The sequence below is a fragment of the Spermophilus citellus genome (assembly GCF_964194105.1).
Source record: "Spermophilus citellus genome assembly, chromosome: 15".
Classification (NCBI taxonomy): Eukaryota; Metazoa; Chordata; class Mammalia; order Rodentia; family Sciuridae; genus Spermophilus; species Spermophilus citellus.
Genome location: NC_138195.1, coordinates 71,445,495 through 71,468,718, shown reverse-complemented (window position 1 = coordinate 71,468,718; position 23,224 = coordinate 71,445,495). Strand labels below are relative to the sequence as shown.

The 23,224-nt window shown below is 38.4% G+C and overlaps 1 protein-coding gene across 1 annotated transcript in view; it reads left to right on the top strand.

The window, feature by feature from the left end:
• Positions 1-23,224, top strand: part of ARMH3 (armadillo like helical domain containing 3) — a 194,564-nt gene that overhangs the window by 55,994 nt on the left and 115,346 nt on the right. The window contains exons 16-20 of the mRNA XM_081268320.1: positions 4,190-4,248; positions 6,161-6,226; positions 7,224-7,293; positions 9,030-9,090; positions 16,697-16,785. Of these exons, the coding sequence (XP_081124446.1) occupies positions 4,190-4,248; positions 6,161-6,226; positions 7,224-7,293; positions 9,030-9,090; positions 16,697-16,785 (345 nt within the window). The remainder of the gene's footprint in view (positions 1-4,189; positions 4,249-6,160; positions 6,227-7,223; positions 7,294-9,029; positions 9,091-16,696; positions 16,786-23,224) is intronic.

The window sequence follows — 23,224 nt, the reverse complement described above, 5'->3', positions numbered from 1 at the left end:
CAACTTCAGTGAATTAGTGAGGTCCTAAGCAACTAAGTGAGATCCTGTCTCAAAATAAAAAATTAAAAGGGTTGGGGATGTGGCTCAATGGTTAAGCACTCCTGAGTTCAATCCCTGTGTTATGGTTTGGATGTGAGGTGTCCCCCAAAAGCTCACGGATGAGACAGTGCAAGAAGGTTCAGTGGAGAAATGATTGGGTTGTAAGATTCTTTTTTTTTTTTTTTTTTTAAAGAGAGAGCGAGAGAGGAGAGAGGAGAGAGAGAGAGAGAGAATTTTTTTTTTTAATATTTATTTTTTTTTAGTTCTCGGCGGACACAACATCTTTGTTGGTATGTGGTGCTGAGGATCGAACCCGGGCCGCACGCATGCCAGGCGAGCGCTCTACCGCTTGAGCCACATCCCCAGCCCGGTTGTAAGATTCTTAACCCAATCAGTGATTTAATTCCCTGATAGGGATTAACTGAGTGGTAACTGAAGTGGTAGGGTGTGGCTGGAGGAGGTGGGAATTGGCTTTGAGTATATGTTTGTATCTGGCTAGTAGATTCTCTCTGCTTCCTGCTTACAGTTTGAGTTGCTTTCCTCTGCCACACTCTCCTGCTATGATGTTCAGCCTCACCTTGAGCCCCAAGGAAAGTAGCCCGCCTTCTATGGACCAACACCTTTGACACCATGAGCCCTCAAATAAACTTTCCTCCTCTGCAATTGTTCTGGTCAGGTCCTTTAGTCACAGCAGGGAAAAAGCTGACTAAAACACTCCAGTACTGAATGAATAAGTAAGTAAGTAAGAAAATAAATAAATAAAATAATATCCTGGGGTATGGACAGAGCCAAGAAAAAGCTTCTAAAAACATAATAAAACTGGCAATATTGTTCAGTGATAGAATGCCCCTGTTTTCAATTCCAGTAACAAAACAAAAGCTATAAAATCTGTAATAAATAGCATGTTGCAAAGTATAATAATAAAACAAACATGTGAACTTACCATTCAACTTAAAAAAGTAGAACACTATTAATGCTGTTGAAGGTTCTTTCCCTCTGGAGATATTCCACTTTCTCCCTTGAATGCCTAGTCCTTGCTTTATCCCAAAGGCATCTTTCTTTTGTAGTTGCTGTCCCCATTCTCCCTTGAATGTATATCTACTTTCCTAAATAAACTTCTGTCTGTGCCTTTCATGTTTATCATTACCTTGATTTGATTCTGCTTTTTAACCCTTTCTGATTTTTGTGTTGCTACCTCAAAGGAGCATCTGATGTACCTTTATTTTATTTTATTTTTTATTTTTATTTTTATTTATTTATTTATTTATTTTTTTTAAAGAGAGAGTGAGAGAGAGGGGGACAGAGAGAGAGAGAGAATTTTAATATTTATTTATTTATTTTTTTAATTCTCGGCGGACACAACATCTTTGTTGGTATGTGGTGCTGAGGATCGAACCCCGGCCGCACGCACGCTAGGCGAGCGCGCTACCGCTTGAGCCACATCCCCAGCCCCTTTTATTTTTATTTTATTTATTTTTAATTTTTTTTAAAGAGAGAGTGGGGGGGGGAGAGAGAGAGAGAGAGAGAGAGAGAGAGAGAGAGAGAGAGCTGGGGATGTGGCTCAAGCGGTAGCGCGCTCGCCTGGCATGCGTCTGGCCCAGGTTCGATCCTCAGCACCACATACCAACAAAGATGTTGTGTCCGCCGAGAACTAAAAAAAATAAATATTAAAAAATTCTCATTCTCTCCCTCTCTCTCTCTCTCTCTCTCTCTCTCTCTCTCTCTCTCTCTCTCCTCTCTTTTAAAAAAAAATATGGGACACTTCACAAATTTGCATGTCATCCATGCGAGAGGCCATGCTAATCTTCTCTGTATCGTTTCAGTTTTAGTATATGTGCTGCTGAAGTGAGCACCTGATGTACCTTTAAAATGGACATTAGTTAAAAAAAAATGGACATTAGTGCTGGAGTTCTGGCTCAATGTCAGCACACTTGGCTGTCATGTTCAAGGCTTTGAATTTAATCTCCAGCACACCTGTGCACACATGGACATAGGAAAAAATTTTTTTAACATAGACTTAAAGTTGCTTCACTGAAGTTTTGATAGTTTTAAACTTGGTTTTGTTGGGAGTTTTTTGTTTTCTTGAGTTTAAAACATGTCTATATTGAAATGTATCTTACATTAAAAAAAAAAAACTCTTATTTATTTTTTTAGGTGTAGATGGACACAACACAATGCCTTTATTTTTATGTGGTGCTGAGGATCGAACCCGGGCCCTGGCCATGCTAGGCGAGTGCTCTACCTCTGAGCCACAAACCCAGCCCCCCATTTTTTTTAAGTTGTATATGGATACAATACCTTTATTTTAGCGAGGCAAGTGCTCTACCACTGAGCTATAATCCCAGCCTGCCTGCCTTATTTTTGTATTCAGAAACTGTTTTTTTTTTTTTTTTTTTTTTTAATTTAAGTGGAAAAATGGCTACAAGTTAGAAGAGTGTCCTGAAACTAGCTTTGCATAGGCAATGGTATTGCTCTCCTGACTGCTTGAGGGCTCTACTGCCAGCTATAGGGAATCAGATAGGGATTATTAGCACTTTTTTTGCACTGCCTGTCTCTGAGAAGAGGACTGCAAACCCCATTATACCTTCTAATTGTTAAGTTTTAATTGATAGGTTCTGTCTTTGAGGAAAAAGCCGGTTAATGTCAAGAAGAGTAATATTAGCTAACTTCTGTGGCGCTGCAATCTGTCAAGAGGTCTCTCCAGAATGGATTTTGATCTGGGTCTTATTAAAGCAAATATGAAAATCATGAGCTATTTTTTTTGGATGCACAGGCATTGCCCTCTTCTTACCTCCATTTCACTCTCTTACAAAGTTCTTGGAAGAAAGTTTTCATGGTTTTGGTAATTGGCAGTGATGAAGTAATTTTTTCCCCAGGTACTGGGGATTGAATCCAGGGCTTTGTACACACTAGGCAAGCACTGTGGCACTGTCTTTTTTGGTCATTTGTATGTGGGCCTAGAGCTCTGTTATGGAGGTTACTGCCTTCTATTCTTCTTCTTTTCTTCTTCTTTTCTGTGTTCGGGATTAAATTCAGGGCCTTGCACATGGTTGGCAAGCATTCCACCACTGAGTTACCCCTCCACCCTTTGCTTTCTTTTTAAATGATTAGAATGTGAGCTCTGGGAGCTGGAGACCTTTGTTAGATCAGTACTATATTTCTAGTGCCTAGTACAGTGCCTGCTACATAGTAGGTGCTAAATAAATAGTTGTTGAATGAATAACTTTGTTAGGAGTTAAAATCTTTTTTTTGTTTTTGCCTTTTTGTACCAGGGATTGAACCCAAGGGCATTTGCCACTGAACCACATCCCCAGTTTTTTTTATGTTTTGTTTAGAGACAGGGTCTCACTGAGTTGCTTAGGACCTCATTAAACTGCTGAGGCTGGCTTTGAACTTGTGGTCCTCCTGCTTTAGCCTCCCAAACTGCTGGATTATAGGCATATGGTACTGTGCCACTCTTAAAAATCTTTAAGAGTTCATATCTTTCCAGGTCATAAATAATGTGCACAGTGCAAGGAGAAGTATGGACTGGACCCTGGTTCTCCAGTTAATTTCTTTCTGATTTCATTGTTGGTTTACTATGAACAGTCATGAAACCTTTCTAGATTTTGTGGTAGGTAGTATAAATGATGGTGCTTATAGGTGGTAGACAAGGGAGTGGGAAAGGGACTGGATCTGACTATTCAGAAGCAAAGGGCTGGTTTGGACACAAAGGCAATGGCCCATGATAAGGTTACAGGGCAGTCCTCTCTTACCAGTTCTTGGGTCACGTTGGAAAGATTTCAGATATGTCTCAGAGTAGCAGGCATGAAGTTATTTGAAGGGATAGGAAAAGGGAAAAGAGGACGTTCTGAAGGGAGAGAGTGAGTTGTCTTAGGACGATAAGGAGCCATTACAAGGGTTAGATGACTCTCAGGAAAGTGTTTAACATACTACCAGGATATTTAAGGAGGAAAAAAAAGGAGGTTTTCTGTGGGAATTCTCTTGCCTGGGAGGGAAGGTAGATATATTCTAGTAGTATGTTGATTTTCATTCATGAATTTTGTGGGGAAAGAGAGTTGTGAATGTTACTTTTAATGATGTATACCTTTATTCTCTGTTAAAATGTGATCTGTGTGATGGACAGAGAATGGTGTATTTTTGTTCACAGATGAACACAGGCTTCACAGTGGCAAGCTCTGTCTGATCATCCTTACGTGTATTGCAGAGGTAGGTCTCAACAGCCTTCCTTCTGGTATTGGTTTGTCTCTTACAAAGTGCTGTTTTTCCTTGCCCTGTCTCTTGCTTCCTTTTTCACGACTTTTAGGGTCCTAATGCTTGGGAGAGAAAATCTTCCCTCTCTGTATTGTCTGTTCCTTCCCACTAGAAAGTAAACTCCAACAACAGGGTCTTTGTTGTCTTTTCAATTTTTTTTTTTTTTTTGGTACCGGGGATTGAACCCAGGGGTACTTTAACCACTGAGCCACATCCAGAGCCCTTTTTTATACTTTATTTAGAGACAGGATTTTGCTCAGTTGCTTAGGACCTCACCAAGTTGCTAAAGCTAACTTTTTTCTTAGCCTCCCGAGTTGCTGGGATTACAGGTGTACGTTACCATGCCCGGCATCTTTTTACACTTTATTCTCTATATCAGGCATATGGTAGAGGTTCAACCAGCATTTACTAGATGCATTAACAATGAATTGTGATATGGTAACTGCTATAGTTGAGAACTAGAAGATTCTGGATTTTTTTTTTTTTTTTGTTTAAGGAATTTTAAACAAGGGAGTTATAACTCTTTAGAAAGAATAATCTTATCTCTTTGAAGCTGCTCTTTTTGGGTCTCTTGCATTTAGCAGTATAAAAGAGGAGTTTGGATTTCCTGGGGACAAAGGAGTAGAGAAAATATCCAGAGTGGGGAGTGATTGCAGTTTGGTGAAGAACAAGACTGAGGGGAAAAAAGGAAGAGGTGCTTATGGTTTGTGAAGAGGCACTTTGGATTGGATTAATTAGGCTCTAACTCATCGTGGATCTTAGTGATATACAGCTGTGGCAGAACCTGAGTCAGTTTTGAGCTAAATTTATAGCTTCAACCTCTCCCTTTCATTATTCCTTACTCTTTTCTCTCTTAAGAAAAATAGTCAAGGTGGTCCACATGGAATAGCAATCTCTCATAGTTTCCTTATTTATGTTCTCTGTGGGAAGATGACCTCCTTTCACCAGGCTACAGAAAGCTGGTTATAGAAGTGCTGCTTATTAGCAGTGGGCCTGGTGTAATTGCTTTTCAAAAATCTTTCGAAGAAAATCTTTAAAGAAGTTGTTTTTAACAAGTTGCAACAGTTCCCAGTAATTGGAGTCTGTAAGCATGTCAAATCTTCAGAAGAGGTGTTGGGAAAAGGCCAAGGATGTTTATTACCAATCCTTGGTGAGAAGTTTTTGATTTTCTATCAGTCAAAGCCAGAAGTAGAAAGGTCTTACCTGCTTCCACACTGCCTGTGTAGCACTTTTCTCCTGCTATGCTGAGCTCATTCCTAGTAGAGCACAGACCTTTCTGCTTATTCCTAGAGTCTCATGAGGAGCCTGTGCATGCATCCTGCAGCCCCTAAGAAAACCTTCAAGCTGTCATAAACAGCTGACTCCTTGGGCATATGGGAAGGAAAAGGGAATAGGAAAACAGTTTCTTCTTAGTATTTGCCTTAAGTCTTTGGGTCTTAATTTTTATTGTTTTAATTTTTTAAGAGATTTTTTTACCAGTTAAAAATATACTGGGGAAAAAAAAGATATAAAATCTCATGACTCAAATAGGGTTTGATGTAAAGGCTCTAGTGGGCTGATCCCATTAGCTTTCCAACTGATTTGTGAAAATAGATTTTGTTTTTTTTTTCTTTTTGTATTGGGGATTGAACCCAGGAGCCCTCTACCACTGAGTAACACCCATGTTCTCCCCTCCCTCTGCCATTATTTTTGAGACAGTGTTTTGTTAAATTGTCCAGATTGTCCTTGAACTTGCACTCCTCTTTCTGCCTTACCATGTCTGGCCAAAGTTGTTCTTTAAATCTAGGGATTTGTAGAAGGTGTGATAGATTATACTGAATTTCTTAAATATAGCTCTTACTCCTTACTTTTTCTTGATTTTTATCAGGATCAGTATGCCAATGCATTTTTGCATGATGACAATATGAATTTTCGAGTGAATTTACATAGAATGGTAGGTGTTACTTTTGTTTCTTATTTTCTCAGAGAATATTTTTTGTTGGCATGAAATTAATTCTACTAGAACAAGAAAGGATGGGAAATTGTACCAAAAGATTCTTGCATGACTGTGTTCAGTAGACTCATGCCTATCTTTGGGACTTTTGTGCATCAGAGAACTGTTTCTTGCTCTAGAGAGGATAGAAAGAGCCACAACCATAGAGACACTGCATTGTTATCAGAATGTGTCAGTAACGTTCCAGTTTCAACCAAGTGATGGGTCTCAGCCTATGTTTTCAAAATGTAGTGTGATCTTAGATTGGCCAAGACTAGGTGCTTAATGATTTTATTCATCTGAAAGATGGGACAAATAGAATATGGAAGATCAGGTACTATCCTCAAGCTTGTAGGTATGTTTAAAAAATATTGCTTTGAGGTTTAGATTTGAAACTTTTGTTTTTGCATTTGGTACCATTGTTGCATCTATAACCACCACCATCACCTCCTCTTCTTTGCTTAATTATTATTATTATTTAAATTATTTTTTAGTTGTAGATGGACACAATACCTTTATTTATTTGTTTATTTTTATGTGGTGCTGAGGATCAAACCCAGTGAGATACATACATGTGAGACGAGCACTGTAGCCACAGCCCCAGCCCTAATTATTTTTTTATCAAAGAAAATTACAAGTGTACCTCTTTTGATGTTAATAATACCGTTCATGTGGTATCAATAGAATAAAAGTAAAAACAGCAACTTTTCTATTTGGTGTGCATCAGTGCCCTTTAGGACTGTTGCCTTGCTGTGAATTGTATTTTTGTCACCCACTTTTGCTGGTAACTGAGAAGCATTTACAAGTCTTCCCTGTTCCCACCTCCACCACTAGAAAAAGAGAAAGAAAAGGTAGCATCTCTGCAGAAGTGATTTTATTTTATTAGAAACATATGTGATAAAACATTGGATATCAGTTCATTTGTCTAATTTCCTTTTTTCTTTTTGTGTGTGTGAAGCCTATGAGACACAGGAAGAAGGCAGCAGACAAGAACCTTCCCTGCCGTCCTTTAGTATGTGCGGTACTAGGTGAGTGAGTATCATCAAAATTGGCATTTTTTTTTAAGGCAATGATAGATTTTCATGAATAAGATCCTGGTTGATATGTTTCTTTTTCAGAGAAGTTATTAGTTATGTTTCTTCACTGGCATTAGAAACCATGTTTATTGTGTGATTGATAGCAATCCTAGTGAATAGAGTACTCAATAAAGGGTGCTGTTGTTCAAAGAAAGGCTTTTCCAGGGAAACAAATGACTATGTTTAAACTTTATACATGATTTAAGTTTATAAAATATCTTACTCTTGATCAAGATTTCAAAATTCTTCCCTTTTTTTCATGGTCCACATTGATGTGTCAGGTGATCAGGAGTCTTGAAGTTTAAAGTTCAGGCATATACAAAACTTCCCCTAAGTAAATGAGGCTGAGAAGGGGTTGACAGAGCTGACAGGTAATTTTATCTGCCTAGAATCTTGTATTTTCCTTAAGGGAATTAGCAGAACTCTTTGTGTGTGTGTGTGTGTGTGTGTGTGTGTGTGTGTGTGTGTGAGAGAGAGAGAGAGAGAGAGAGATAGATAGATAGATAGATACTGGGGATTGTACCCAGGAGTGTTGTACTACTCAGCATCCCTCAGCCCTTTTCATTTTTTATTTTGAGGCAGGGTCTCCCTGAATTGCCCAGTGTTTTGATTCTGTTGCCTCAGCCTCTTGAGTAACTGGAATTACAGGCATATGCCACCATACTTAGCAATAGAACTTTTTTTTTTTTTTTTGTACCAGGGATTGAACTCAGGGGTGCTCAACCACTGAGACATATACCCAGCCCCCTTTTTATATTTTATTTAGAGACAGGGTCTCGCTAAGTTGCTTAGGACCTGTATAAGTTGCTGAGGCTGGCTTTGAACTTGAGATCCTCTTGCCTCAGCCTCGTAGCAGTAGAACTCTTTCAAAATCTTGATTTTAGAAACCGTTGTTAAGACTATGTAATAAGGGCTGGGGATGTGGCTCAAGCGGTAGCGCGCTCGCCTGGCATGCGTGCGGCCCGGGTTCGATCCTCAGCACCACATACAAACAAAGATGTTGTGTCCGCCGAGAACTAAAAAATAAATATTAAAAAAAAAAGACTATGTAATAAGCATTATATAATAAACTTTTGTTGAACCAGAGCTTCACAGATTATTTCAGTTGATATCCATCAAACAATGTGATAATGAGATGGGATAGACATAGTTTTAGAACTGAGACTGGTTACACAGTGTGATCTATAATTTCTTCTTCTGCTTGTCTTATTACTCTACTCTCTAGTATGACTTCCCTCTTGCATTGTATTAGTGCCATTGGTTTCCTCGTTCTGGAGTAATGATATAAATTTTATCTGTACAATGAAATTTCCTGTGTATTTGATTTATTCAGGGAGTAGGAAAGTGAACTTTTTTTTTTTTTTTTTTTTTTGTGATGCCAGGGATTGAACCCAGGGTCTTGTGCATAGGAGGCAAGCACTCTCTCAACTGAGCTGTATCCCCAGTTAAGAAAGTAAACTATTTTTGTTGTTGTTGTTGTTAATTTACAAGTGGCAGATGGTGAACAGTGTTGCAAAAAGTGTCTTATACAAAATAAATTTAGGCGTGTGTGATTGCAGATGTGGGTAGAGGATACCATTCAGCATGAATTGAAGGTGTACGGTACTCAGAAACATTTTTTGCCCCAAGTCAGAGGCAAAGAATGCATTTATTCTAATTCATCTAGTTTTTCTCCTTTCCCCTTTTAGACTTGATGGTAGAGTTTATTGTAACACACATGATGAAGGAGTTTCCTATGGATCTCTATGTGTAAGTACCATGATTTATTTAATGAGTGCACATCTATTTTAAAGAATCAAGTGTTGGGAAATTTATGGTTATGTATATTTTCTTTTTTTTTTTTTAAAGAGAGAGTGGGGGACAGAGAGAGAGAGAGAGAGAGAGAGAGAATTTTTAATATTTATTTATTTTTTCTTAGTTCTCGGCGGACACAACATCTTTGTTTGTATGTGGTGCTGAGGATCGAACCCGGGCCGCACGCACGCCAGGCGAGCGCGCTACCGCTTGAGCCACATCCCCAGCCCATGTATATTTTCTTAAGAAAAACAAATTTAGGGCTGGGGCTGGGGCTCAGTGGTAGAGCACTTGCCTAACACGTGTGAGGCACTGGGTTCAATCCTCAGCACCACATAAAAATAAATAAATAAAGTTAAAAAAAGAATTCTGTTTAAAAAAAAGGAAGAAAAACAAATTTATATGTGAATTGTTAGGGAACATTTTATGTATCTTTTCAGAGGGCGAAAAAGTACAGACCACAGTTAGGATTCTGCACATATCTTCATAATCACTTTTAGGCACGTTGTGTAGGGACCTGGCCTGATGCCTTAAAGCAGTGAACATAGGGTGCTGTTTTAATCTAAAGATATGTAATACCAGCTGATGATTTAGTTGTCTCAGGGCATTAACATTAGAGTAGTCAGTGGTAAATAGAACTAAGATAGGAATAAGTCAAGGGAGGGTTTCTGGTTCATTCTTAGCCTACATTGTCCTGCCTCTCTTACTACCTAGGCTTGTCTGGGAGAGTCCTGATCTGATTGTCTATCACATTTCTTTACAATGAGGACAGCTGGATGGAGGCAATTGAAAATCATCATAGTTTAATAAAGTTAAAGTCTTTAAGTTTTGTCTGTACTTTGCTACTTCTACATTCTTCTTTATGATATGTCACATTGTATCTCCAAATATGTGTATTTTTTTCTTCTTTCTAAACCATCTTAGTTGAGTCTGACATGGGGTTGGAACCTCTGGTTTGGGGAGGAAAGAGAGCAATTTGGTGCATAGTAAGTTTTTTATATCTTTTTAAATTTTTATTTGGTACTCGGGATTGAACCCAGGGACACTCGACCACTGAGCTGTATTCCTTTTACCCACATTATTTTTTTTATTTGAGAACAGTATTATTTAGTTGCTGAGGCTGGCCTGGAACTTTCTATCTTCCTGTTTCAGCCTGTCAAGTCACTGGGATTACAGGCAAGCACCACCACACATGGCTCTCAAGTTCTGTGTACTATTCCTGTGCCAGGTCTAGGATCTAGAGAGAGATATAAAGGGGTTTATATAGAGCAGATCTCCATTTTTTTAGATTACATGTAGACTGTATAGACTTGTTTTACTAGTTTTAGAGTAATGATATAAATTTTACTTTTAGATAAGTATTTTGCATTTTGCATTTTTTCCACGTGTTTTGGGTAAGTCTGGGGCTGGGGTTGTAGCTCAGTGGTAGAGTGCTTGCTTACCACATGTGAGGCACTGGGTTCAATTCTTAATACCACATAAAAATAAATAAAGAATTGTGTCCATCTACGACTTAAAAAGAAGTAGTAGTAGTAGTAGTAGTAGTAAGTCTGGTCCTTAATTTCAATTCAAAGACCAAGGAAGCTTTTATTTATTTATTTTATAACATTTACCTGGAGAACTTACTACTTATTTAGATGAACCTTAGTTTCTTAAGGAGTAGCTTTATTTTTGCTGTAAACTTTATTCCTCTTTTGATTACCTTTTTTTTTCCTTCCTTTTTATTCTGGGGATTGAAAATAGGGGCACTTTACCACTGAGCTACATCCCCAGCCCATTTGATTTTTTATTTTGAGATAGGGTCTCACTAAGTTGCTGAGGCTGACCTTGAACTTTTGATCATTTTGCCTTAGCCTCCCAAGTTGTTATGATTATGTTTGTGTCGCTATGCCTGGAGATTAGCTTATGTTCTAGTTTTAGGATATGCTATTTACTTTGTAGGTTAGATCACTGTAGCTCCAGTTTTCTCATTGTACAAGTAGGAAACTGTGGCTCAGGAGATTAGGTGTTTTTCCCAGGGGTCTTCTGTTAGTAAGCACCATTGCCTGAACTTGAACCAAATTTTCTTGGGCTGTTACCATTCTTTCCAAGAGTATTAGTTAGCTACTGCTGTGTAACAGACTATCCTAAAAACCTAGTGGTTTAAAACAAATGTTCACTGTCTTACTGTTTCAGTGGTTTAGCAATCCAGAAGTTTAGATAGAGAGGCTTGGCACAGAGTCTTTTATAGTGTTTGAATCAAAGTGTTAGCTGGGGCTATAGTCATCTGAGGTTTTTCTGGTCTGGAGAAACTGCTTTCAAGCTCATTTAATAGTTATTGGCAGGCCTCAGTTCTTCACCACCTGGAACCTCTCTGTTGGGTTTTTCAACATGGTAGCTGGCTTTCTTCAAAGCAAGTAATCCAAGAGAGAAAGAAAAGGAGTGTGAGAGCCCAAGATGGAAAGCCAAAGTATCTTTTCTAATTTACTCCTACATGATATATCATTTCTTTGAGTCATATGGACCAACTCTTGATACATTTGGGAAGGGACTCTACGAGTGTGCTATGGTTTGAATGTGTCTCCCTAAGGTCATATGTTGGAAACTTAATCCCCAATGCAACAGTGTAGGGAGGTGGGTCCTAATGAGAAGTGTTTAGGTCATGAGGCTCCCCCTATATGAATGGATTAATGCTGATTATAAAAGGGCTTGAAAGTGAATTCATTTACTTTTTCCCTCTGTCCCCTTCTCTTTGTCTCTTTCTGTTCCTCCTCCTCTCTTGTTCTTTCATGTATATTTCTGTATGTGCATTCATCTCTGTGTGTGCATGCTCTTGCCTTTTCATCTTTCACAATAGAATGATGCATTGAAGGTCCTTTGCATATGTTGGCATCTTGATATCAGACTTCACAACTTCTATAACTGTGAGAAATAAATTTATTTCTTTATAAATTATCCTGTCTGTGATATTCTGTGTGGCAACACAAAACATACTGAGACAATGGATGCAAATATCAGAAGGTCAGGATTGTTGGGGGACATCTTTCAGGCTGGTACCATAGTTGCACAGCTAGTAAATTGTATAACCAAGATTCATACTCATTTCTCTCTAACCTTAGAGGCTTACTCTTAAGCACTTTTGGGATAAACAACAAAGGAAAGATTTGTATAGAGTGGCTGTGCTGATGGGCCATCAGAGAAGATATCAGAGACCTGAGTCATGAAGAAACACTAGAGTTTTCTGTGTGCAGTTAGGGAAGGACATACCAAGTAGGAACAGCATGAGCATGTTCAGGGGCTTAGAAGCTTAACAGTGTGTATGTTTGGAGAATAGAAAGTGATTCTGGCTGATAAGAGTGTAGTGTGCATGCAGGAAGGGTAACAGTAGAAAGAAATTTGCCTGAGATAGGGAACAGTTGAAGGTAAGGACGACATGACAGGATTGTATGTTTAGTACTGTAGAGATATAGATAACTGTCTACCCAACCCTTACATTTCTAGCCAGTGAACCTGTACTAAATGTCCTGTACTCCAGCCTCTGCCCCTTAGTTCCTGACTTCACCTTCAAAAGTTTTTGTATTACCTTGCTTTCTTAGGTGGTTTTTCCACCTGTTTTCTAATGGAATATCCTGAGGTTAGGGAAGATGGAGAAGATAATGAGGCATCAAATTGACAGAGGCTAGGCAAAAGGTCCCACCTTCAGGTTGAATTTATTTTCTTCATTATACCATGGGCTTGTTTCCAGATATTCCTTCCCCTACTTCCAGTTTCCTTTCCAGTTTTTGGAATTTGGAGTATCAAGTCCTTTTTAGGTGAACTTCTCTGCTCCTAGCTAGGCATCAGGCCAGGTTGCTGCTTTCACTTCTCATTATGCACAGCTTCTGAGCAGCATACAGTAGAATGATAAATTTAAAGCAAAAATAAATGCCTACCATTTCAAATAAGTTTGTAATCCTCCTGGTGAAATATGAAGAAATATGGAGTATGGAAAGACTTAATACTTAGAGCCAGACTCTGGGTCAGAAGTGAATCAATTTTATATCAGTATATGAATGCTGTAGGTAAAGTAATGATGAGGGAAGGTGCTTATACAAAATAAAGAAAGAAGGAAATAAAGTCTTGCCTGGAGCAGTAAGAGGTAAAAAAAACCTAGCCAATTAATTTCCAATCCTGACTGTACTCCTTGATTGTTATTGCTACCTCAGGATTTGGGAGTGAGAAATAGCCTTTAGGGAGAATAAACTCTTCTTTTTTTAGAGAGAGGGCAATACTGGTGATTGAACCCAAGAGTGCTTTACCACTGAGTGACATCCCCAGCCCTTTTTATTTTTTATTTTGACATAGGGTCTGGCTTAAGTTGTTGAGGCTGGTCTTGAATTTGCTATCCTCCTGCCTCAGCCTACCCAGTTGCTGAGGTTATAAGCATGCACCTCTGCACTTGTCTAGCCTCTTTTTTTTTTTTTAAAGAGAGAGAGAGAGAGAGAGAGAAAGAGAGAATATGAATTTATTAATATTTATTTTTCAGTTTTTGACGGACACAACATCTTTGTTTGTATGTGGTGCTGAGGATCGAAACTGGGCCGCACACATGCCAGGCGAGCGTGCTACCGCTTGAGCCACATCCCCAGCCCAAGCATTCTTAAAGTTACTCCTATGTGGACAACTTAGACTCTTTTTAAGTCAGATATTCCCAAAAGAGAGGAACATTTTTCAGTAGGTCCTAGAAGAAGATTTCAGGAGAAAGTGGGAGTACCTGGTATGTATTTTTAAGGACATAACAATTATTAAAATTTTCATTCCAAGCTGGGGTTGCAGTTCAGTGGTAGAGACCTTGCCTAGCATAGGTGAGGCACTGGGTTCAATCTTTGGAACCACATAAAAAACAAATAAATAAAAAATAAATGTTAAGTTCATTAAAATATATATATTTTTTATTCTGCTTGGCAAATAGTTTAAGTTACTGAGACCAAAAGGCTAATGATGGCATCATTTGGGAAACCGGTGACAGGAACAGAGTTTAGGAATAGTGTTGGATTGGCTGTGAATGAAAGTGGTGGATATAGGTTAGCACCTCATTGCTGCTCTGGAGTGGCTTAGTGATGTCAGATGGCATTATCAACAGGAGCCAAGGTATAGGATGTCTAGATTCTTGCTATGTGAGAAGACCTGGCACTCAGGGATGTACTGTGCATGGGTCATCATGTGTGGGCAGCATTTAGCCACCCTTAGTGGCTGCAATAAAGTTATAGCACTGGGGACCCAATAATGGTCAGTTTCATGGGGAAATTGATAGAAAAGTTTGTAGAATACTGAGCAAATCATAGCTCAAATAACAGCATCATTTAGCCAATGATGACTGCATCAAACAGGAGATGGCAGCCCAATTTCTAAAAATCAACAAATGATTTGGTAACCAATTTCCCTTGGATCGTGAATTATTATGAATTGTTATAAATGTCATGTCCCATATTGTTTGCCTCTTTTTTTTCCCCCTGTACTGGGGATTGAACCCAGCACCTCATGAATAGAGAAGGGCTGTATCACTGAGCTAAATTCCCAGCCTTTTTAATTAATTAATTAAAAAATTATTTTGAGACAGGTTCTTGCTAAATTTTGCAAGGGCCGATCTCAAACTTGTGATCCTCCTGCCCTACTTTCCCAGTAGCTGGGATTCTAGGCATTCACCACCATACCTGACTTATTGTTTGCCATTGATTGATTGATTGTACTGGGGATTGAGCCTAGGGTCCTTTACCACTAAACTGCATTCTCAATCTCTTTTTACTTTTTACTTTGAGACAGGGTCTCGATAAATTGCCCAGGCTGGCCTTGAACTTATAAGCCTCCTGCCTCAGATTCCTGCATTGCTTTATAGAATGTGCCACCTCACCTAGCTGTTTGCCTTTTACTTTTTTTTGTTGTTGTCGTTCTTTTTAGTTATACATGACAATAGAGTCAGTTCTGACATATTTATACAAACTTGCCTTTTACTTTTTTTTAATATTTATAGTTTTAGTTGTAGCTGGACACAATACCTTTATTTTATTCATTCATTTATGTGGTACTGAGGATCGAACCCAGGGTCTCGCACGTGCAAGGCGAGCGCTCTACCACTGAGCCACAACTCCAGCCCACCTTTTACTTTTAATTGTTAAAGTTTTTTTTTAATCGGAGAAAAGGTTGTATTTTTAGGAAGTAAGGGCTATCAGTATTTTCCTTTCTAATTTTATCTGTAGCTTTTAAGCTTTTTTTTAAAAAAAATTAGTTACTTCTATTTTAAAATATATTGGTGCATTATAATCTTTGAATATAAAGCTTCAGAATTATCAAAGATGAAAAAGATATTTTTACTAGATATCTAATTCTTAAAAATTTCTTTCATCTTATTCTTAACTTATTAATTGCTTACAATTTTGAAATACTCTCAAAAGAATATATAATTTGGTTGTGAATAACTTTGAATATTCTTTTTTTTTAAGAGAGAGTGAGAGAGGAGAGAGAGAGAATTTTTAATATTTATTTTTTATTTCTCGGTGGACACAACATCTTTGTTGGTATGTGGTGCTGAGGATCGAACCCGGGCACCGCTTGAGCCACATCCCCAGCCCCAACTTTGAATATTGAAAAGAACTTTTGTGATGATAGAAAGTTCTTAGCATGGCACTGTAGTCCCAGATACTTGGCAGGCTGAGGTAGGAGAATTACTTGAGCCCAGGAGTTGAAGTTCAGCCTGGGCAACATAGGAAGATTCTACCTCAAAGAAAAATAGAAAAGTTCTATATATATCTGTGCTGTCCAGTGTTGTAGCCATTAGCAACAGGTGGCTGTTGAAAACTTGTTTTGTGGTTAATACAACTGAGGAAATGAATATTCAACTTTACTTTTAATGTAAGTAAAATTTAATTATAACTAATTTAAATTTTATTTAAAATATTTAATTAGATCTATAGACTTAAAGTCTTTAATTTTTTGTTTTTGCATTCTGTGTCTGCCACTTTCAAAAGAGTAATGATGATACATTCTTCTTCCCTTTTCTTTCTGGAATGATGCTCAATTGAAAAGTATTGGTGGTGCCTGAGTAGTCACTTAGGACTGTTGACATCTAAGTGGTTGTAGCCCCCTTTTCCCATTGATAAGGGAAATGGGTTGCACAAGCATTTCTTGTGTGTGTGTGTGTGTGTGTGTGTGTGTGAGAGAGAGAGAGAGAGAGAGAACGCAAGCATGAATGAGAGAGATTAAGATTGAGATTTATTTACCAGAAGAGTTGAACGTGTATGTTCTTTTCTTTTGCATGTGTACTTATTCATATCCATTGTCTTTAGTGGCCCTAGCAAAGTTGCTCCACTAGAGAGATGGTGTCTGTTGGGCTGGGTTTGTGGCTCAGAGGTAGAGCGTTCCCCTAGCATGCAGGAGGCACTGGGTTCGATCCTCGGCACCACATAAAATAAAATAAAGATATTGTGTCCACCTATAATTAAAAAAATAAATTTTTTTTTTTTTTAAAAAGAGAAAGAAATAGTGTCTGTGGTGAATTGCACTGTATTCTCAGGTTTACCTCAGTTTTTTTCTTTCTTGGTTCCAGACGCTGCATTCAGGTTGTACATAAACTGCTTTGTTATCAGAAGAAGTGTCGAGTTCGCCTTCATTACACCTGGCGGGAACTCTGGTCAGGTAACCTTCCCTTGATTTCATCCTTTTTTCCTGTGCGTTTTATGAGTACCTGGACTGGGCTTAAGGCACATTTTTTTATTAATAACATTGTACTTTATTTAGGATGCTTCTATTTTCATTTATCCTTTTTGTCATTTTTATTTTTCAAATCCAGATCTAAGCATGTCACATATTTATTCCACACTTTCTTTTTTTTTTATTGGTTGTTCACAACATTACAAAGCTCTTGACATATCATATTTCATACATTAGATTGAAGTGGGTTATGAACTCCCAATTTTACCCCAAATGCAGATTGCAGAATCACGTCGGTTACACATTCACAATTTTACATAATGCCCTATTAGTAATTGTTGTATTCTGCTACCTTTCCTATCCCCTACTATCCCCCCCTCCCCTTTATTCCACACTTTCTCTCCTCTTCCTTCTCCTTCTTCTTCCTCTTCTTTTTTTTTTTTTTTGGTCAGCTGGTAAAAACCATTGAATATTTCCTGAATTCCAATGATTCTTCCTTTGTGTAAGAAATGAAGAGTCAGTGTAAACTTGGATTCTTACTCTGTTCCATTTGGTAGCAGCATATGGACTATAGGGAATCTTCTGTGTGTTTCCTGTCAAGAGCTTTGTAATGTTGTGAACAACCAATTAAAAAAAAAAAAAAAAAAAAAAGATGAGTAATCTCAAGAGAAATGTCATAGGAAGATGGGGTGGGGATGGGGGTGGAGAGATGGGGGGAATCCTGTTCTTTTTGTTACATCTGGCATTATTACTGTTTACAGACAGTGTCAATTTTACCACTCCCCCTGTGCCAGAGACAAAACAGCAAATTACAGTGTTTACTTTTGTCTTTATATCCATTTGGTAGCCCAGTAAAGTCACTGCCATCTCTGCAGGCGGGAAGTGGCTCTTCTCTAAGGGTGCAATTAATGCTGGCTTACCACCCTTTCTTTTGTGTGATTAAATTGGAGGTTTCAGAAAAGCAGAGAAGACATGTTCTCTGAAGTAGTCACTTGCTGATAGTCCTGTGGCTTTTGTGACCTAATGGTACAATAGACGTCTTTAGATGATAGTAGTGATGAATGGTTGCCCCACCCATGGGGGAGTTTCTCTGTATTCTAAGCAGAAGAGGGCATGTTAATGTCAGAGGCTTTATAAGAAACAGGCCAGTAACTCAGCCCCCTTCCATGGAATTCATCTCATTTGTTGTGACACATGCTTTCCTCCCAACCCAATTTGGCTATCTAAATTTAGTCTTCCATAATGGGAAATAGAGATCTTTAATTAATGGATTAGCAAAGTTTTGCAGTTATTGCCTGTGGTGGTGAAGAGGGGGAGAGGAACAGGAGAATCATACTAATTGGCAGTCGTATTCTTTTGGTGTTTTAGGAGGGAGAAGTAAGATTGTGTGAAAGTTTGAGATTGAGATGTCAGAAGTACTGAAGAGCTATCAAGAGAGATTGAAAAGACTTAAGTTAGTAGAGTTTCTTAGCAGTATTTCTTCTTCTTCTTTTTTTTTTTTTTTTTCATTTTTTGGTATCCGGAATGAACTCAGGGGACTCGATCTCTAAAACCACATCCCAGCCCTAATTTTTAAAAAATATTTATTTTTTAGTTGTAGTTGGAAACAATACCTTTATTTTATTTATTTATTTTTGGTGGTGCTGAGGATTGAACCCAGTGCCTCGCACATGCTGAGCCACAACACCCGCCCCTCCCTAAGCCCTATTTTATATTTTATTTAGAAACAGGTCTCACTGAGTTGCTTAATGCCTCACTGTTGCTGAGGCTGGCTTTGAACTCTCAATCCTCCTGCCTCAGCAGGGATTATAGGTGTGTGCCACTGCACCTGGCCAATATTTCTTTTTTATATAAAGGGCTCCTATTGTTGCCTGTAGATAATAATATGATTGGCTCTAAAAGTCTAGAATGAAAGAGAAAGCACACAAATGATCCAAATCTGTGTATTTGGTATAGTCATAGGACTTAAAGCAAATGTAAATAGTTTATATCTGTAACTGAGATGAAGTTATACATTGTTGTAGTATGCAACAATTGGTGGAAGTAATTATTTCTGCTTGCTGCTGCTGAGTCCCTTCTGGTTTTATTTTCTCTTTTTTCCTATTTTCTTTCCTTTCTGTTCTGACTATCCTAACTCTGATCCCTGTGATCTCTCTGACATTTCTCCCATCCTCATTGTCCATTGTCCTCTTTCTCATTGTCCTATTCCATACTATTCCATATTGCCCTGTTCTGTCCCCCTGAAGTTCCCAAGGCTTCCTGTTATTCTCCAACTTCCATCTTATATTCTCTGACCCCTTGATAAATTGAAGTTTTTATCATTGTGAACCATATTTCCTTTCCTTCACGCTATGGTCTTCATACATTTTACTTTGTATAAGTGTCATAAACTCCAGAGTGCATTACTATCATTTTTGCTGAAACCGATTATTATCTGTTATTATTTATTTATTTGGTACTGGGGATTGAACGTAGGGCCTTGGGCATGCTAGGTAAGCACTCTACCACTGAGCTACAATCCCAGCCCTCTTTATTTTGAGATAGGGTCTTGCTAGGTTGTCAAGGGTGGCCTCAAACTTGTGATCCTCTTGCCTCAGTTTCCTGAGTAACTGATATTAAAGGCATTTGACAGCTAGATGATTATCCCTTTCTTTTTCCATCCTCATGCATGCTAGGCGAGTGTGTGTTTCCTGTCAAGAGCTTTGTAATGTTGTGAACAACCAATAAAAAAAAAAAAAAAAAAAAAAAGATGAGTAATCTCAAGAGAAATGTCATAGGAAGAGGGGGTGGGGATGGGGGTGGAGAGATGGGGGGAATCCTGTTCTTTTTGTTACATCTGGCATTATTACTGTTTACAGACAGTGTCAATTTTACCACTCCCCCTGTGCCACTGAGCCACAACCTCAGCCCCTATATTTATCTTTTCTGACTCTTAGCATTTTGCCATTTTGGCTAGTAACTTGTGAAGATGACCATCCTTTATCCTGTGCTGGTTGGTTGACTTGTCTTGGACAACTTCCCTCATGTTCAGTGCTGTTTGTAGTCATGTGCTATCTCGGAACTAATTAGTTTGCATTCTAAGACCTTTGAAGGGTTGATGGGATGTGTATATGAATGTCATTAGTGAGGCCTCGGTGACTGCTTGTTCCTAAGGCATAGATACTTGAAATAGAGTTCTCTGCCCAAAGAGGTTAGCTTCTTTTCCTATATAAACAGAGTGAGCCATCCTGGAATCTTGGTTCTCTGTATTCATACGAGGAATGTACAGTGAGATAAAGAGCAGCAGGTGTTAATGAAAGCCGAAAAGTACAACATTGCATCCACTTCAATCAGAGCCCAAAGTAATGTATAATATTGCATTCAGTGAATACAAGTGTGGCTGTGGTGGATCCACCCACTGCTTGGCTGGAACTACCCCTCTTATGTTGGAATACCCATGTTTTATTCTTTCTTTGCCTTCTAGACTTTTGGATTTGAGGGAGGTATGTGAAATTCATCATGGAAAATATGCTCATGTGGGTATATGCTTGCCCATACATGTGCTGCAAACTATAACTGAATTTTATTTATAAATAAAACAGTAGCCATGTGTTAGATTGGAAACATAGGAGCCCTTTGATGTCTAGGATACAATCAGCCAGTATCCAGATGCCTTTTTTTATTTGGAATTGGACATTTAGTGTCAGTATACTTCAAGTGCTGGTGTATATTCCATTGTTATTTGACTACAGTTGTTCTTCATTATTAGAAAAGATAGCCAGAGTTTCCCCAGGTTCCCATAATGAATTCCCAGGAGTGATCTGTGGATGAGGAGGAAGTAGCTGTATTAGTTGGAGATTCAATCTTGCTTGATGTGTTTTTCCTACTGTTTTACAAATATAAAGCCCTGACCTACTCCTTACTGCCTCCTGTCTATTTATATGATGCTTGTCACCATAGAATCTGAGTATGTAGGGAAATACCCATAACAGAACCCAGTAGTATGGTTGTTGTCATGTTTCTGATGAGCTGATTTCATCACTTTTGATAGGACGAATCATCAAACTTAGTTTTATTTGAGTTGTTGTTGTGAAAGTGAGGGGTACATAATCCGTTTTTTCTTTGTCACTTTATAAATTTATCCACAGATGCATGGGATTGCTTTCAACCAAGTAAAAATGGAAACTTTGATGAGTTCTAAGCCATTGAGCCAAAGAATGAGCAGACTATTTAGAGAAGCCTGCAATTGTTGGAAAGGGAACTACTTGAACAGAGCCTCATGGGTTTATATTATTTTACTTCCACTAGAGGCAGAAGGGATATTGGAGAGGCAGCCAGCATTTAAATAGTATGACTTTCAAGGTTTGAAAACATGGGTTGATTTGTGTGTGTTCATGTATCTGTGTGGGAGGGGCGGTTAGTGGGGAGTGAACCCAGGGGTACTCTGCCACTGAACTACATCTCTAGTGCTTTTTTAAAAACTTCTATTTCAAGATAGAGTTTCACTAAGTTGCTGATGCTGACCTTGAATTTGAGATCCTCCTCTAAACCTTGAGTGCTGGGATTATAGGCATGCACCATCATGCCCAGCACATGGTTTGATTTAAAAGTGGATTTATACTGACATTTTTTACTCGACATTTATCTGTGGATCACAGTCGTTCTTTCACTCTGTCATATCCCTAGGTGGTAAGTCATTATTTTTACCTGTTTGTTGGGGGAGTAGAGATATAGAAGGGTTAAATGACTTGCTGAGGATCATGAACCCAGACACTCAACAGTCATAATTAGCACTTAGAGTTTTTGACTCCTCTGCTCAGATGCAGATCACTAGGCAACATGCCTCCCTGCGGGAAGAAAGGTCCCCAAAGCCCCCAAAACAATCTGTTCAGCTTCACTGTGCAGAATAGCATCCAAAGCATTCTCAGCTTTGTGAAAAATAGAGGAATTGTACATGGTTTGACCTTTTAGAAACCTACTGGGAAAAATGGAAAATCCAGAGAGTATCACAGCTTTCTGGATCCAGCTGGCTCTCCCATCACTGGCAGAAGCCTGTGTCTTCATGGTTAGGTACACTCCGAGACTGGGAATTGAGAGCCTTTCATTGGAAGCTTGTTATACTGCAAGCATTATATAGGATTGAAATTTTTCAAGAGAAAGGCTGACTTGAGCCATGAATTTATCTGGCAATTCTTATATAGTTGTAGCTTTGGCAATTTGGCAGCCCCTCTTCATTTTGAGAAACTATCCTTTGATTATCTACTTTTTTTAGTTTAGTTTCTTCTTTACTTTGTTCTTGTGGCACTGTGGATTGAACTCAGGGATGTTCTATCACTGAGCCAAATCCACAGCCCCTCCACTCCTGCTTTTTAAAAAAATTTTGAGACAGATCTCACTAAATTGCCCAGCTGGTCTTAAACTTGTGATCTTTCTGCCTCAGCCATTCACTGGGATTATAGGTGTGCACCACCACACCCAGCTAGTTTAGTTTCTTTTTTTAAACTTTTAATTTTGATGTAATTATAGACTTAACAGGAAGTTGCAAAAATAGTAGTAGACAAAAATAGTAATAGAGTTTCATATACCCTTCACCCAGCTTCCTCCAAGGGTAATATCTTATATAACCACAATATTGCTTCTTTTAGTTTAGAAAAGGATATCTAGGTGAGAAAGAACAGAGCAGTAAAATGCTGGATAGGGTAGATGGGAAAAGGAATTTGGGCAGCTGCTGTTACTTTCTTGTTTTTAAAATTGCTTTTCAAATTATTATTTCTTATTCCCTAAATTTTCTGATTTAGGGAAGTATGTTACAAGATATAGATTAGGCTTGATGAATTTGATTAAGATTACATTAATAAGATTAAGATTAGTTAGCTTCTATGTGCAGAAAAACAAATACTGTTTTCTGCTGTGGTTAATTAATTCTTCTGAAAGTTAGAATGTTCTATTATAGGAGCTTTTCTGTAATTTAGTTATGAAAGATTTTGTATGGCAGTATAGAAAGTCCAAAGACTGAAAAAGGATGCCACGAAGTTTTTTCCACTTCAGATCACTACATTTGGCAAATCCAAAATTTATACTATTCTAACTCTTTCATTCTCTCAGAAACTTGGCAGAGGCAAAAGATAAGAATCTCAAACAGCTTTAGCCTTTAGAGGGAGAAGAAGATTCCCACATAAAAGCTCCTAAAAGTGAAAAATTGCTCTTTGTTCTTTTCTCTGCACATGAAGTCACTTCCTTTCCATAGAAGTGTCAACTTTCATAGGCCCATCAGCCTCTTGTCAGGTAAAAGGGGTGAGGGAAGGAGTAGCCATGCTTTCTTTGCTTTGCCTATACTAGGGACATATAGTTTGGTTTGAGAAGGTATCATCCTTCCCTGAGTCTCTAGTGAGCAAACAGGTTTGTTATTGGTCTTTTTTCAGTTTGACAGAAAGTAAAGTTGTCA